The sequence below is a fragment of the Hyla sarda genome, chromosome 2 (genome assembly GCF_029499605.1).
Source record: "Hyla sarda isolate aHylSar1 chromosome 2, aHylSar1.hap1, whole genome shotgun sequence".
Classification (NCBI taxonomy): domain Eukaryota; kingdom Metazoa; phylum Chordata; class Amphibia; order Anura; family Hylidae; genus Hyla; species Hyla sarda.
This window is the reverse complement of record NC_079190.1, coordinates 75,100,772-75,118,399: the sequence shown is the minus strand read 5'-3', so window position 1 is coordinate 75,118,399 and position 17,628 is coordinate 75,100,772. Positions and strand designations below refer to the sequence as shown.

Here is a 17,628-nt window from a genome sequence, read left to right as displayed (position 1 = left end):
TTTTTTTAGCCGTTTTTTTATTTATTTTTTTAAAAACTTTTTTACAGTTGTTTTTTGTAACCCCTTAACGACGCCGGACGTAAATGTACGTCCTGGTTAGCTGGTACTTAAAGGGGTATTCCAGGCCAAAACTTTTTTTTTATATATCAACTGGCTCCGGAAAGTTAAACAGATTTGTAAATTACTTCTATTAAATCTTAATCCTTCCAATAGTTATTAGCTTCTGAAGTTGAGTTGTTGTTTTCTGTCTAACTGCTCTCTGATGACTCACGTCCTGGGAGCTGTGCAGTTCCTATGGGGATTTTCTCCCATCATGCACAGCTCCCGGGACGTGACGTCATCATTGAGCAGTTAGACAGAAAACTTCAGAAGCTAATAACTATTGGAAGGATTAAGATTTTTTAATAGAAGTAATTTACACATCTGTTTAACTTTCCGGAGCCAGTAGAGGGAGATATCTCTATATATCCTTATATATCTCTATATATCGATCTCCCTCTCCCTCTCCGGAAAGTCCCTTTAACGCACCAGGACGTACATTTACGTCCTATGCATAACCGTGAGCATCGAAGTGATGCTCGGGTCATGCGCGGCAGGTTCGGGCTGCTGATAGCAGCCAGGGACCTGCCGGTAATGTCGGACATCCGCGATCGCGCAGATGTCCGCCATTAACCCCTCAGATGCCGGGATCAATACAGATCACGGCATCTGCAGCATCGCGGTCACTAAAATGGATGATCGGATCGCCCGCAGCACTGCCGCAGCAATCCAGTCATCCAGCATGGCAGACGGAGGTCCCCTCACCTGCCTCCGCTGCCTTCCACGGGTCTTCTGCTCTGGTCTGTGATCGAGCAGAAGATGACTGATGATACTGATCAGTGCTATGTCCTATGCATAGCACTGAACAGTATTAGCAATGAATGATTGCTATAAATAGTCCCCTATGGGGACTATTAAAGTGTTAAAAAAAAAAAAAAGTTACAAAATTTTGAAAAACCCCCCTCCCTCAATAAAAACGTAAAAATTGCCCCATATTTCACCTCCAAAAAGTGTAAAAAAAAATTAAAAATAAAAAAGTATATACATATTTAGTATCGTCACATGCGTAAATATCTGAACTATTAAGATAAAATGTTAATGATGCTGTACGGTGAATGTAAAAAAAAATAGCTGCTTTTTAGTAACATTTATTCCAAAAAAAATGTAATAAAAAATGTATTAACTTTTATATAAGCAAATATGGTATCAATAAAAAGTACGGATCACGGCGCAAAAAATGAGCCCTCATACCGCCGCTTATACGGAAAAATGAAAAAGTTATAGGCCTTCAAAATAGGGGATTTTATACGTACTAATTTGGTTTAACCCCTTAAGGACGCAGGACGTAAATGTACGTCCTGGTGAGGTGGTACTTAACGCACCAGGACGTACATTTACGTCCTAAGCATAACCGCGGGCATCGGAGCGATGCCCGTGTCATGCGCGGCTGATCCCGGCTGCTGATCGCAGCCAGGGACCCGCCGGCAATGGCCGACGCCCGCGATCTCGCGGGCGTCCGCCATTAACCCCTCAGGTGCCGGGATCAATACAGATCCCGGCATCTGCGGCAGTTCGCGATTAAAATGAACGATCGGATCGCCCGCAGCGCTGCTGCGGGGATCCGATCATTCATAACGCCGCACGGAGGTCCCCTCTCCTTCCTCCGTGCGGCTCCCGGCGTCTCCTGCTCTGGTCTGTGATCGAGCAGACCAGAGCAGGAGATGACCGATAATACTGATCTGTTCTATGTCCTATACATAGAACAGATCAGTATTAGCAATCATGGTATTGCTATGAATAGTCCCCTATGGGGACTATTCAAGTGTAAAAAAAAAATGTAAAAAAATGTCAAAGTAAAAGTAAAAAAAAAGTGAAAAATCCCCTCCCCCAATAAAAAAGTAAAACGTCCGTTTTTTCCTATTTTACCCCCAAAAAGCGTAAAAAACATTTTTTATAGACATATTTGGTATCGCCGCGTGCGTAAATGTCCGAACTATTAAAATAAAATGTTAATGATCCCGTACGGTGAACGGCGTGAACGAAAAAAAATTTAAAAAGTCCAAAATTCCTACTTTTTTTAATACATTTTATAAAAAAAAAAATTATAAAAAATGTATTAAAAGTTTTTTATATGCAAATGTGTATATAAAAAAAAAGTACAGATCATGGCGCAAAAAATGAGCCCCCATACCGCCGCTTATACGGAAAAATAAAAAAGTTATAGGTCATCAAAATAAAGGGATTATAAACGTACTAATTTGGTTAAAAAGTTTGTGATTTTTTTTAAGCGCAACAATAATATAAAAGTATATAATAATGGGTATCATTTTAATCGTATTGACCCTCAGAATAAAGAACACATGTCATTTTTACCAGAAATTGTACGGCGTGAAAACAAAACCTTCCAAAATTAGCAAAATTGCGTTTTTCGTTTTAATTTCCCCACAAAAATAGTGTTTTTTGGTTGCGCCATACATTTTATGATATAATGAGTGATGTCATTACAAAGGACAACTGGTCGCACAAAAAACAAGCCCTCATACTAGTCTGTGGATGAAAATATAAAAGAGTTATGATTTTTAGAATGCGAGGAGGAAAAAATGAAAACGTAAAAATTAAATTGTCTGAGTCCTTAAGGCCAAAATGGGCTGAGTCCTTAAGGGGTTAAGTTTGCGATTTTTTTTTTTTTTTTTTTATTATTTTTTTTTTTTTTTTAGCGCAATGTGCTAAAATGCAGTTTTCTTTTTAATTTCCCCACACAAAAAGTATTTTTTGGGTTGCGCCATACATTTTATGGTAAAGTGAGTGATGGCATTACAACGGACAACTGGTCGCGCAATTAACAAGCCCTCATACTAGTCTGTGGATGAAAATATAAAAGTTATGATTTTTTTTTTTGAAGGCGAGGAGGAAAAAACGAAAAAGTAAAAATTTTATTGTCTGAGTCCTTAAGGGGTTAATAGTTCCCACAGGGCAGTGTTTTCCAAGCAGTTTGTCTCCAGTTGTTGCATAACTACAATTCCCAGCATGTCCAGATAGCCAAGACTGTCCGGACCTGCTGGAAGTTGTAGTTTTGAAATAGCTTGAGGCACACGGTTTTGAAAACTCTGCCATAGGGAATACTTCTTGCAATCTTGTGATTGAAGACAGTGAACAATGCTGTTTCATTGGAGCCTATAGCACAGTATTGATCAGTGTTATCGGCGCTCCATTACTATAGGCTGTTGAGGCTGCCTGCATTATAGGAACGCAGATTAGACGGGAAGGAGGGATCCTTCGCCCATCCTCTCAGCTGATTGGGACCTCGCGGCATTTTGTCGCAGGTGTCCCGATCAGCTCCAATGAGCTGCCTCCACTTGTTTTCGTCATTTTAGACATTGTCAAATTTGATTGTGGCGTTTAAAGGGTTAATGCCAGACATCACCCGGATCGGTGATGTCTGGCATTAGCCAATATGTAGCTAGCTCAACTCCTGAGTTTGCTTCATACACCCGCCACACGGCTGCACCCTATAAATACGGCAGCCAGCCAGCTGGGAGGAGAGACAGTCAGCCGCACGATGGAGGGCCCGGACCGCGCCGCAGGGGAGCACAGCATACAACCGCCACCAACGGAGCCTGGATCTGCTCTCATGTTTCCCCTAATTTTCGGCTCCCGTGTACGCGGCCCAGCCCCTCTGAAGTGCGGCCAACTGTCTCTCCTCCCAGGTAGATAATCGTTAAATTTTGCGAAGGGCCAAATCGTTATACCGCAAGCTGCGATTATCGCAATTCGGTTTTGATTGCAATATATTGTGCAGCCCTAGTGCCTATAGTATTAGCTAAATATCAGAAAAAGACCTATAGTTTTTATGTTAAACATGTTTCGAAGAATTCTTGGTGATGTTTTTTTCAAATTTTAAATTTTAGTACCTATATTATAAATTGACCCTGAAATCTTGTGACTTTCTCTGACCACTAAAACTAAGCTAAGACTTCTTGTTTGTGACGAGACAGATGCTATAAAAGTGACCCGTACAGAATAACAGTGAAAGATGACATCAGTATATAGAGAAGACTACAGAAGTTCAGCCTCCCCCTGAAGAGTGACCTCTGCACAGGCCACAGAGGATGCTTACAAGCCTGCATCATACAAAGAATATGATCTGAAGATGTTTGTTGTTGCCTATGTCTATGGGGCTTGCCGTAAAGTATTTCACTAGATGCTGTTAAAAACAGATCAAGCAAGAGGGCTTCCCCCAAAATTATATACTAAACAGAACATTAAAAAAAATTACAAATCAGAAATTAGAAACAAATTAGAAAATAAGAACATGTTTCAGTATCTGGATTCATTTGGCTAAAAAAATTAATATATAAAAAAAAATAAAAAAATCTAGGTGATACATTTCCTTTTCAGTAAGGTTCTCTACAGAAATGCCATGTCAGTGAGGCTTCTCTCCAATGTGATTGTAATTCTATAGCTGTAAGGTAGAGCCTGACTGTGGTTCCTGTGCAAATCCTGTGCCATATTCCTGCACCCAGACTAAATACTAAAACTCCACTGATGTGTGTAATAGCTGCTCTTTAGGTATGTGGGGTGGTGGGTGCTCAGCTGCTTGTCGGTGCTGTGAGAATTGACCTGGATTGTTAGTAGACAGCCTGAGGACTGTAGAATATTTGCTCAAGCAGAAACTGGCCGGAGTGGTTATTAATATTCGCTATGTAAGAAGATCTCCGGCACCATTCTTCTCAGCTTTAACTGGGTAAATGGGAGGGAGTGTTCCTGGATGTCCTCTTTTGACCTCATAAGTGTCCTTCCTGAAAAAAGAACATTCTTTTCCTGTAGCGCCTTAAGAAATGTGATTTGCTCTTATTGCCTCAGTGTCCTTGTGCAATTCACAGACTGAATGTCTTTTTTGTTCCATTAAGTGTGACAGATTCAGACTGTGTCCGTGTGTGTTTAGATAGATATATATCTACAGTCATGGCCGTAAATGTTGTCTCCCCTGAAATTTTTCAAGAAAATTAAGTATTTCTCACAGAAAAGGATTGCATTAACACATGTTTTGCTATACACCTGTTTATTCCCTTTGTGTGTATTGGAACTAAACCAAAAAAGGGAGGAAAAAGCAAATTGGACATAATGTCACACCAAACCCCAAAAATGGGCTGGACAAAATTATTGGCACTCAATAATATTGTTTCAAGCGTGTGATGCTCCTTTAAACTCACCTGGGGCAAGTAACAATTGTGGGCAATATAGAAGTCACACCTGAAAGCAGATAAAAAGGAGAGAAGTTCACTTAGTCTTTGGATTGTGTGTCTGTGTGTGCCACAGTAAGCATGGACAACAGAAAGAGAAGAGAACTGTCTGAGGACTTGAGAACCAAAATTGTGGAAAATATCAACAATCTCAAGGTTACAAGTTCATCTCCAGAGATCTAGATTTGCCTTTGTCCACAATGCGCAACATTATCAAGAAGTTTGCAACCCATGGCACTGTAGCTAATCTCCCTGGCTGTGGACGGAAGAGAAAAATTGATGAAAGGTATCAACGCAGGATAGTCCGGATGGTGGATAAGCAGCCCCAAACAAGTTCCAAAGATATTCAAGCTGTCCTGCAGACTCAGGGAGCATCAGTGTCAGCGCAAACTATCCGTCAACATTTAAATGAAATTCTATGGCAGGAGACCCAGGAAGACCCCACTGCTGACACAGACATAAAAAAAAAAGACTACATTTTGCCTAAAAGAACTTGAGTAAGCCAAAATCCTTCTGGGAAAACATCTTGTGGACAGATGAGACCAAGATAGAGCTTTTTGGTAAAACACATCATTCTACTGTTTACCGAAAAAGGAATGAGGCCTACAAAGAAAAGAATACAGTACCTACAGTGAAATATGGTGAACGTTCAATGATGTTTTGGGGTTGTTTTGCTGCCTCTGTCACCGGGTGCCTTGGAAGTGTGTGCAAGGCATCATGAAATCTGAGAATTACTAACTGGTTTTGGGTCGCACTGTACAGCTAAGTGTCAGAAAGCTGGGTTTGGGTCTGAGATCTCGGGTCTTCCAGCAGGACAATTACTCCAAACCTACATCAAAAAGCACCCAGAAATGGATGGCAACAAAGCGCTGGAGCGTTCTCAAGTGGCCAGCAATGAGTCCAGATCTAAATCCCATTGAACACCTGTGGAGAGATCTTAAAATTACTGTTGGGAAAAGGCTTCCTTCCAATAAGAGAGACCTGGAGCAGTTTGCAAAGGAAGAGTAGCCCAACATTCCGGCTGATAGGTGTAAGAAGCTTGTTGATGGTTATAGGAAGCGACTGATTTCAGTTATTTTTCCCAAAGGGTGTGCAACCAAATATTAAGTTAAGACAGCCAATAATTTTGTCCAGACCATTTTTGGAGTTTGGTGTGACATCATGTCCAATTTAGCTTTTTGTCCTCCCTTCCTCACAAATTTCAGGGTTGCCAACATTTACGGCCATGACTGTATGTGTGTATGTGTATATATGTGTAAATTTAAAACCTCTCAATGACCCATGTTGCGTATATACGTCATGGGACCTTTGAGCAGGTTAGGCACAGGCTCCTGACTCCAGCCCGTGCCATGCCATGGCTGGCTATTACCATTTTAATATCCCCTTTAGACAGTGGGGGTCAAAACTGTTATCTAGTGGTGTGGATTGCCTTTCTTCCCCTGTTGAGGGCTTACCTCCCCTTCAGTGCATGCCTGGGACCTCCAATCGGTAGAGCCTGTCTGGAGCAGGCTCTACAAATGGAGCCCAGGACACACAGATCAATGCAGATCAACTGCATTGATCTGTATGAGGAATCTAGTGATTCCATATAAAAGTCCCTTAAGGAGACCAATGAAGTGTCACCTGCACTAACCTGTTGGTGCAGGCATGTAGTGCGATTTGTGGTCCTGTTCGCTCAAAACCTCCTACCCAAATATGGGAGATAATGGACGAAAGGGACCAAGGGTTTGAGAAAGTTAAGTATAATTATCGTGAGGGTCGCCCGCACTACACACCTGTACCAAGAGGTTAGCTACATTGCTGGGAGAAAATGTTAAATGTTCTTTTCATTACCCCTCTGTAGGCTTCATCTGTGGCTTCTGTTGTCCCTGAGCTTGTAGCTATAACCTAACATCTATGATGGCTCAGATATACTTCACACACAACACAATCCTGCTCCCCTGTATATAGTGAACCCTAAGAAACATCAGTAGTATAGGCAACATTATAGAGCAGTGTAAGCTGTGAGTCAAACTGGGGTGAGATCTGGTTGCCCATAGCACTAATCAGGTTCCTGCTTTTATTTTTCTGAAGTATTTTTAAAAGAAACAATCCGGTTACTGTGGGTGACTACACCACTCCTCCTTTACACAGGTTTTGATAAATCTCCCCTGTCTGCTTTTGGCTCTCTCCAGCTACTCCCTCCTCCTCCCTACTTTTCTTTCTCCATCTCTTCTCTGGAGACTTCTATGGACAGCATATAAACTGATCCCTCAGTGAAATGAGGGGAAGGTTTGTTGAAATGAAAGTGAACATTTAAAGGGATTATTAGTAAAATTATGGGCTGTTGTCAGGATAGGTTAACAATATTACATTGGTTAGGACCTGACTTCTTGCACCCTATCAGGTTTGGTAAATGTGGCCGCAGCAGTGTTTGTGAGAGGGCTGCACTATCTTTGATGTGGTCCTTGTATCACTACTATTAGTAGCAGCGGTTCAGTACTGTGACTGTAGTTATGAGTGTTGTTAAACATTGAAGAGGCTGTAGTGTCAGACAAGTGCTCCCTCTTCAAGCAGCCAATTGATGCAGGTGCCAGGAGTTTGAGCCCTGCCAATCTAATATCTTGAAGATTGACCATCAGCTTTGTAAGGCTGGATAACCCCTTTTAATAAAAGTGTGCTTTTGAGCGGTGTTCACATTACTGTTATGACAGCTATGCTTGGTCTGACTTATTCTGATGGAGCCTGTTCACTTTTATGAGCTCTATGGGGATATTTGTAATAGCAATAGTGCTGCACCTTGTGTTCTTGCTATCACAATACTCAAAGCAACATAAAAAAAAATGTATTTATAAAATAGTTTTCATTTACTGCATTACATAAGACATCTAAGGGTATGTTCACATCATGTACTTTTCATTCCAAAAATGTGCCTCAAATATACAGCAGAAATCCAATAAACTCTTTCTGCTGCATAGTTCACTTTCTATTGCAGTTGCTTTTTTACATGAATTATTGCATTTAATGGGGCTTATCCACTCCGTAGCTATGCACTGGGCCTTATTTACTTAGAGTGGTAGGTTTTGTTTCCCTAAAGTTTACTAAAGTTGCGCTTTTCCCTACCTTCCCCTACGTACACAATGGGGGAAATTAATCAAAACCTGTGCAGAGGAAAAATTGACAATTTTTCACAGGTCTTTTAAAAAAATTTAAGAAAAATGTAATTGGTTGCCATTGGCAACTGATAGTTTTCCTATGCACGGGTTTTGATAAATCTCCCCGTGTGTGTGTGTGTGTGTGTGTGTGTGTGTGTGTATATATATGTGTATTATATATATTTTCATACACACCTCCCTTCCCCTTTTCTTTGGTCTTTCTGAGTAAAACGGAGTGGAGTCTCAGTAGGGTTTTTTTTTTTTTTTTTTTTGCAAATTCTTGCACACTATAAACGCAACACAAAAACCTTACAAAATCTACTCGGAAAAGCCTTAGGGTGCATTCACCTCATGATTTTACCATTTTACTTCTCACGATTTTTAACTTTGAAATTGTGCAAATCTTCATGCCAAGTCGCATCCATTGACTTCCATTCATTAATGATAGACAATAAATGCATCAGTTTTGATCCGCATCCAGTTTTGCACAATTTAAGATCGGAGTTGAAATGGTGTCCGACTTTTTATTATTGATGTCTATGTAAATCGCATGGAATTGTGTTACTCTGCGATTCTATCAGATTAATCGCACTTTTTTTTTTTTTTTTTTTTTTTTTTGTACGCATGAGCAGTAGACTTCAAAACACATACACTTCAAATATATAAAACTTTATTGCCATTGGCATACATATTAATTTTAAAAACAGGTTCAGATTTTTATTGAAAATCGAACGGAAGTTTCAGCTGTACGATTTTAGGATCAGATTTAAAAAATCCTATAGCAAAGAAATTTTTACGATTGTATACGATTTTTTGCAATCAGATTTCGTCCGCTTTTACGGTCTGATCGGGTGGTTAAATCGTGATGTGAACCTAGCCTTACTAAATGAGGTGCTTTATGTTTTCAGCAGTCACTTATTTTCTGTGACTTGGATCTCATTAAAATCAAGGGGACGCGTATTACACAATTTTCGCGTGCATGTTTCAATGCAGAATATGCATTGGCTTACGCGTGAAAAAAATGCGAAGATCTCTATTGCTTATAAATTAAAGGGGTTATCCAGGAAAAAAACTTTTTTTTTTTTCTTATATATCAACTGGCTCCAGAAAGTTAATCAGATTCCTAAATGACTTCTATTAAAAAATCTTAATCCTTTCAGTACTTATGAGCTGATGAAGTTGTTGTTCTTTTCTGTCTGTGCTTTCTGATGACACCTGTCTCGGGAACCGCCCAGTTTAGAAGCAAATCCCCATAGCAAACCTCTTCTAAACTGTGCAGTTCCCGAGACAAGCAGAGATGTCAGCAGAGAGCACTGTTGTCAGACAGAAAAGAACAATTCAACTTCAGCAGCTGATAATTATTAGAAGGTTTAAGATTTTTTAATAGATGTATGGTAATTTACAAATCTGTTTAACTTTCTGGAGCCAGTTGATATAAAAAAAAAAGTATTTTTTTCCTGGAATACCCCTTTTTAAGGGTGGGGGCACACACAGCATAGCCCTGGCATATTTGACACTGCAGATGCGCTGCCTGCAGTCACTGAGAGACCGCAGAGCGAGCTCCCTACTGCAGCCGAATAGCTTGTGACTACTGATAGGAAATCTGCTGCTATGAGCGGACACACAGAGCTGCAGGGAGCACACTCTGCAGTTGCTCTGTGACTGCTGGCAGTACATCCGCAGCATCAAATACGCTTCGGGTGCGCTGTGTGTGACCCTACCCTATAGCGCTATTCGAGAGAAGAAAAAGTTCAAGTATAAATATTACCTATAATAGGCTGGGAAAGCTGCACACACAGTGTACTAAGGCTCAAGGTTTGTCAAATTTAAGGAGCCAACAAAAAAAAGTTAGGCTCCAGGATGCTGCACATCACATAATGTCCCTTCGCAGTGTGACGCTATGTGACCTCATATGATCCATCATTAGTGCTAATATTGCTAAAATTGGCTTAGATTGCTCTAAAGCAGAGCTTCATGGAGTTGCTCAGCACTGTTGTCTGCAGTAAATAAAGGAGGATATGTGGGTATCTGTCTTGTCCTCAATACTGAATTTACGTTTTATTTTATTCTATTTTTTTTTTTATCTACAATGCAGTGGGATCTCATTTTTGTGTGTTTATATATAGAAAGATTTATTTCTACATCAAATGCAGTTTTTATTTTTTATTTTTTATGTACCTGTCATGTTCTGTAGTATAGGTAGATTAATACGAAGTGTCAGGTGTGAAATCCTATTACTCCGGAAAATGTGAGCTCTCCTAGTGCATTTGCTAGAGGTGTTACCTGTTATTATTCGCTCAGCATAGCTCAGATTTGCCCTCAGCACTGCAGATGGGCTAGAACGTGTGGCACACATGAGGATTTTCACATCTTCTTCTACCTTTTATGTGATGTGTGCTACAATTTACATATATAAATTTTGCCTGGTATCTTGGTGGTTGTTTATAAACTATAAATATTATTTTTATTCTCCATTCAGGTTCTCAGTGGATTCCCTGGTGTGTTCAGTTCTCATGGAGGGCAAGCACAACAACACAGGAACTTGTCACTGCACGAGTATCTTAGCATGGGACTTCTTAAAGATGCCGGGATCGCCATACCAACGGGTTTGGTAGCACAAACGCCAGAAGAAGCTTATTCAGCAGCTAAAGAGATCGGTATGAGGGTTTATTTTATTAATTAAAAATTTTTGGTTTTTATTTGAGCAATCCTTTATTATATTTTTAAAATGCACAGTCTTTTATGTGGGTAGGTGTTAATCCTAAAGTGTCAGCTTAAGACTGCAGATCAGTGTTTCCCAACCCGAGTGCCTCCAGCTGTTGCAAAACTACAACTCCCAGCGTGCCGGACAGCCAACGGCTGTCGGGGCATGCTGGGAGTTGTAGTTTTGCAACAGCTGGAGGCACCCTGGTTGGGAAACACTGCAGTACTCCTAAGGGTGTGTTCCCACCTGGCGTATACGCAGCGTATTTTACTCTGCACAAAATTTGCGACAGCAGCGGGAAATACGCTGCGTATCCCTCGCTCACCATACACACAAGGCTTTCCGGCGGCAGCCCTGTGTGTGCAGTGAGTTTTGGATGCGGAGCTGTGCGTCAGTCACTCCGACACACGGCCCCGCCTCCAAAACTCAATACATGCATAGGGCTTCCGCCGGAAACCCTTGTGTATAGTGAGCGAGGGATACGCAGCATATTTCCCGCTGCTGCGGCAAATTTTGTGCTGCGTATACGCCAGGTGGGAACACACCCTAAAAGGGGTACTCCAGTGCAGAACATCTTATCCCCTTAATCTGTTGCCGACGCACCCCTCCATGTTTCTCTATGGTAGAGCCAGAACCCATAGAGATACATGGAGGGGCGTGTCGGCCACCACTTTGTGCTGCGGTCGACGGTAAACTGTTCACAGAACGGAGGTCGCTCCGTTCGTGGAGAGAGACGGGGTGACGGGCAGGAGATTGGGGGGCGGGGCCCAGAATTAGGACCTCAGCAACCAGACACTTTAACACCTATTCTGTTAATAGGGGATAAGATGTTCTGCACCGGAGTACCCCTTTTAGGCTATGAACACTGACTTGTTTATTCCTAAATGCAAAAATAAACCAGACACCTATCCACAGGATAGTGGATGTGTCTGAATGCAGAGGGGTTCAACTGCTGAGACCCACACCACCCTGCTGATTTCTGGTATAGGGCCCAGGCTACTTACCCGTTCTGGGTGCACTTTGGCCCCCCATCCTGGACGAGAGCAAATGACTACCCACTCAGCCAGTCACTGGCCACAGTAATGTAAGAAGCACACAGAGTAGAGGTAAGTAGCTGGCGCCCTGTACAAGAGATCTAGACTTGGGCGACACTTATTCCCTATACTGTACAGCCTTATTGTTGGGTGTATTTGAGCAGTACTTTTCATCTCATGAACATGTTGCTGATGGCTTGTACGTTCCTTGTCATCTTTGTCGCTCTTTGCTGCAAGCTGACTCTGTGCTATTGTGTTTTAGACCTAACACATTCAATATTGCCTGGGTGAAGGAAATCTGGGGTAGTTCAGTCATTTTCACCTGTCCTTACCGCTAACCCTTGTAATAGTATTGCAGATGGTTGATATTCTGTGGTTTGGACCGATATTTTGTATCTTCTAAAGAGTAATAAAGAATAAATTGGTGAACATTTTGTTGCTTTACACAGAAAGCCTGTTTGTTCTATGCAACATTAACACACTATAAAACATGGAAAAATCTAAGATAACCAACTCTTATTCTGGTAAGGTAATTGTGAAGGCATTTTCCATACTCAGCCAACCATGCAATAAGAACATAATGTTCCTCTGCCTTTTCCCTCTAAAGCTCATTTAGTATAATCGCCCTGTATTAGTATAAATGTTCAGTCATAACAATAAATGGTCATGGTAACAACATAAACCTTTGGATTCCACTGCATTTATTCCTAGTAACTTAGATCACCTACATCATACTCCCAGAACTCCAGAAAAGAGGTGTATTCACAGCAGGGTTCTCACATATGTTCTCCCTGTAGTCATAGACTTTGTTGGGGGCTTCCCTTTTGCAGTTCTGCCAGATTTAAGAAAAAATACAGTATTTATCGGCGTATAACACACACTTTTAAAACTTAAATTTAAAGAGGTATTCCAGGCAAAACCTTTTTTCATATATATATATATATATATATATATATATATATCAACTGGCTCCGGAAAGTTAAACAGATTTGTAAATTACTTCTATTAAAAAAAATCTTAATCCTTCCAATAGTTATTAGCTTCTGAAGTTTTCTGTCTAACTGCTCAATGATGATGTCACGTCCCGGGAGCTGTGCATGATGGGAGAATATCCCCATAGGAACTGCACAGCTCCCGGGACGTGAGTCATCAGAGAGCAGTTAGACAGAAAACAACAACTCAACTTCAGAAGCGAATAACTATTGGAAGGATTAAGATTTTTTAATAGAAGTAATTTACAAATCTGTTTAACTTTCCGGAGCCAGTTGATATATAAAAAAAAGTTTTGGCCTGGAATACCCCTTTAAGTCAAAAAGCCTGCCTGCGTGTTATACACCGACAAATCTTCTGGTCACTGATTTAAAGCGGCTGCTTGTTAAGTATTAGCAGCACAGTTGAGGCCACTATAAATCAGTGACCAGCTGCGTCTCCTCCCCGCTCTGGAAAACGGTCACTAGTTTTCTCCCGCACTATCCACAGGTATTGGTGGATAGTACGGGAGACGCTGATTAAAATGAGCCCTACCTTGTCCGAATCTGCCCTACCTTTTAATCAGCGTCTCCCGCACTATCCACCAGTACCTGTGGATCGTGCGGGAGAAAACAAGTGGCAGTTTTACTTTAAATTTTTCTTACCTCCCCCCCCTCCCTCATCATTCCCCCTTTTCCCTGCTTTTTATAGTTTTTATTTTTTTTATTTTGCGGGCTGTGGTCAGTGAAGCAGATGAGTGACGTCCTCTCCCGGCTTCTCTGCGCGGCATCAGTGACGTCACTTTTAATTTCCTGTAGTCGCCGCCGAAAAGTGACATCCCTGATGCTGCGCAGAAGAGCCGGGAGAGGACGTCCCTCATCTGCTTCACTGACCGCAGCCCACAAGACAGCCGAAGCGCAGCCAGGTAAGGAAAAAAAAATATATTATGAAAAGCAGGAAAAAGGGGGAATGATGAGGAAGGGGAAGATACAGTGGTCTTTAACCTGCGGACCTCCAGCTGTTGGCTGTCCGGGCATACTGGGAGTTGTAGTTTTGCAACATCTGGAGGTCCGCTGGTGGAAGACCACTGGTAGGAGGAACATGATGGGGGGGGGGATGATGAGACAGGGGAAAATTATGAGTGGGGGGGATGATCGGGGGCATGATGAGACAGGTTGGGGGGTGGATGATGAGGGGGGGAATGATGGGGGACATGATGAGACAGGGTGGGGGATGATGAGATGCGGAAATGATGGTGGGGTGAGGCACTAAATGCTTAATGTCTATATGGCTAGTGGTGGTCTATGACGGGGGGAAATGAGACATGGGGGGTGGCGATGAGAGGGGTAAATGTGGCACAGGGACTGATAAAAGGGAAGGAATGATGTGACACTAGAGGGGACAGGACCAAGCTGAGGTGCAGAAGAAAACGAAGTTGGGGGGATGATGTGGCATTTATTTTGCATCTTTTATTTATTTTTTTTACTTAAATTTCCCTGTTAAAATGGGGGTGCGTGTTATATTCCAGTGCGTGTTATACGCTGATAAATATGGTACTACTATCCACAGATATCACATATTGGAGGAGGTTTATTAACCCCTTAACGACGCAGGACGTATATTTACGTCCTGTGCCGGCTCCCGCGATATGAAGCGGGGTCGCGCCGCGATCCCGCATCATACCCCGTCGGTCCCCGCGTTCATCAACGGCCGGGACCCGCGGCTAATACCACACATTGCAGGGATCTGTGCAATGAATCAAAGTGTGCAGTGCTATAGCCCTCTATGAGGGCTATAACACTGCAAAAAAAAAAAGTGTTAAAAAAGTAAAAAAAATATGTATTAACCCTTTTCTGAACAAAAGTTTCAAACCCCCCCCCCCTTTTCTCATAATAAAAAATTAAACATGTAAATAAAAATAAATATAAACATTTGTGGTATCGCCGCGTGCGTAACTATAAAACTATATCATTAAATAAACCGCCCAGTCAATGGGGTACGCGCAAAAAAATTCCAAAGTCCAACATAGCGTATTTTTGGTCACATTTCAAACCATAAAAAAATGAATAAAAAGTGATCAAAAAGTCCGATCAAAACAAAAATGGTACCGATAAAAACTTCAGATCACAGCGCAAAAAATGAGCCCTCATACCATCCCGTCCCCATAAAAATAAAAAAGTTATAGGGGTCAAAAAATGACACTTTTTAACATATAAATTTTACTGCTTCTAGTTATGAATTTTTTCAGAAGTACAACAAAATCAAAAGTATATAAGTAGGGTATCATTTTAACCGAATGGACCTACAGAATAAAGATAAGGTGTAATTTTTACAGAAAAATGTACTGCGTAAAAACGGAATCCCCCAGAAGTGACAAGTGTTTTTTCTTCAATTTTGTCGCACAATGATTTTTTTTCTCGTTTCGCTGTACATTTTTGGGTAAAATGACTGATGTCATTACAAAGTAGAATTGGTGGCGCAAAAAATAAGCTGTCACATAGAATTTTAGGTGAAAAACTGAGAGTTATGATTTTTTAAAGGAAAAATGTCAAATGAAAAAACTGAAAAACCCTGAGTCCTTAAGGGGTTAATCAGCCTAAAACCCTAATTGTCTGGTTTTTCCAATACCAACCAATCACAGCTCAACTTTGTTTACAAAAGCTTAAGATATATAAAAGTTGAGCAGTGATAGGTTGATGTGGGAAAAACAGACAATTAGGGTTTTAGGCTGATAGTTAAATCTCCCCCATTATCTTGTTTTCCAGCAAATGTTTGACATCGGGCATGATGGATTTCAGCTTGCCTAATACTTTGTGTAGCAGAAACTTCCTCACCAGGTCATCGTTCACAGGAGACCGCAGAAGAGATTCATTGAAGAAGCGCAAGTTGGTCGCAAAGCTTTCAGTTACACCACAAACCTACACCAGCCCAGACCTGGCTTACAAATCTGGCTGTGGATAGCATTTAAAAAAAATTTAAAAATAAAAAAGTCACACAATTTTTGCTCAAGGAGTTTAAAAGTCTCAAAGTTGTCGAGGAGGAAGCCTACAAAGAGTGGTGCACTGAAGTGTAATTGCAAAATGTATACTAGCCCCATATTTATCACGTGCCCTGCACCATTTAATAAATGTAATGTACATACACATTACCACCACACAAATTAAAGGTCTCCTACACTACCCTTGATAAATGTTCCCCCTTTACTTACCTGGCTTATCATTTTTATGTTTTCAAGGCTCCTATGTTCACACTGCGGAATCTCCGCTCGGGGAATTCCGCTCGCGGAGATTCAGTCAGGCAGCTGCCGACTAAAATACTTTATCACCATTGATGGCTATGCAGTACTCGTGGAATTCTGCAGTGTGAACATACCCATTGACCCAAGGATTCTACTTCCTATAGAGGACACCAGAGAGCAAGCTGTGTTCCTTATAGAGGAGAGCTATTTTGCATATTTTTATTTTTTGTCCCAGTGCAACATTGTTTAGTTGGAGAAAAAGAGTCTTTGAGTGTATTCACACTATGATTTTGCAATACTGCTGTATGATCCGGCAGAGACATTTTAAAACCAGCTGCTGCCATATACCAGCCGAACCTGCACTGCGCTTCATTCATTTAAATGAGCCGAACTGACTCAGGTAGTGACTCCGGTCGGCTCATTTTTAAACTGTATCAGTTTTATTGCTTGTCTAAAATCATGGCAGACCACAGTTTACAGTCCGGCAACAAAACCAGATACAGTTTTATAAATCGAAGTAACTATCTGAGTCTGGCGGGGATATGGCAGCAGCCGTATTGCAAAATCGTGGTGTGAATCACAATGTACAAAGATTGAATGGACAGTACAGAGATCTTTCTAGTCTAGTGATCTTTTTATACCTAGGCTGATAACCATGACATGGGGGCATCCTCTATGTCTAGAGGAAAGAAGGTTTCACCATCATCGCAGACAGAGAATCTTTACTGTAAGAGCAGTGACACTATGGAAATCTTTGTCAGAAGATGTTGTTGTGATTTCTGAAAAATATGGATGTTTTTCTGGAAAAATATAATATTATAGGTTATGGATACTAGATTTATGTGGATAAAACATTGATCCAGAGACTTATTCTGTTTGCCATATTGGAGTCAGGAAGGAGACTTTTTTCCTCTGTCGGTGCAATTGGTGTCTGCCTCATTTTGGGGGGGGGGGGGGGGGGGGGTTGCCTTCCTCTGGATCAACACAGTAGGGTTTTAGTTTGAACTTGGACTCCTATGTCAATCAACTATAGCTATTGCATGGCCTATAAGACTCCAAATGCCAGTTTGATTCGCTTCCCGAGGAGAAACATTACCCTCTCGGTCTCTGATATAGTACTACAGGTGCTGTAGCACTTGTGCCAGGACAAGCCAATTTTATTGCTCTACACGGTGTACTGTATAAAATCATAACGAAAACCCTGTCATGATTTATTGACTTTCAACATCTCTTAAGATCCTGCTTATATTTCTTTGGTTACTAGTTT

At 41.2% G+C, this 17,628-nt stretch overlaps 1 protein-coding gene across 1 annotated transcript in view; it reads left to right on the top strand.

Annotated features, from left to right (window-relative positions):
• The window catches only part of SUCLA2 (succinate-CoA ligase ADP-forming subunit beta), a 108,958-nt gene that overhangs the window by 21,971 nt on the left and 69,359 nt on the right, over positions 1-17,628 (top strand). The window contains exon 2 of the mRNA XM_056562097.1: positions 10,896-11,073. Coding sequence (XP_056418072.1) covers positions 10,896-11,073 — 178 coding nt within the window. The remainder of the gene's footprint in view (positions 1-10,895; positions 11,074-17,628) is intronic.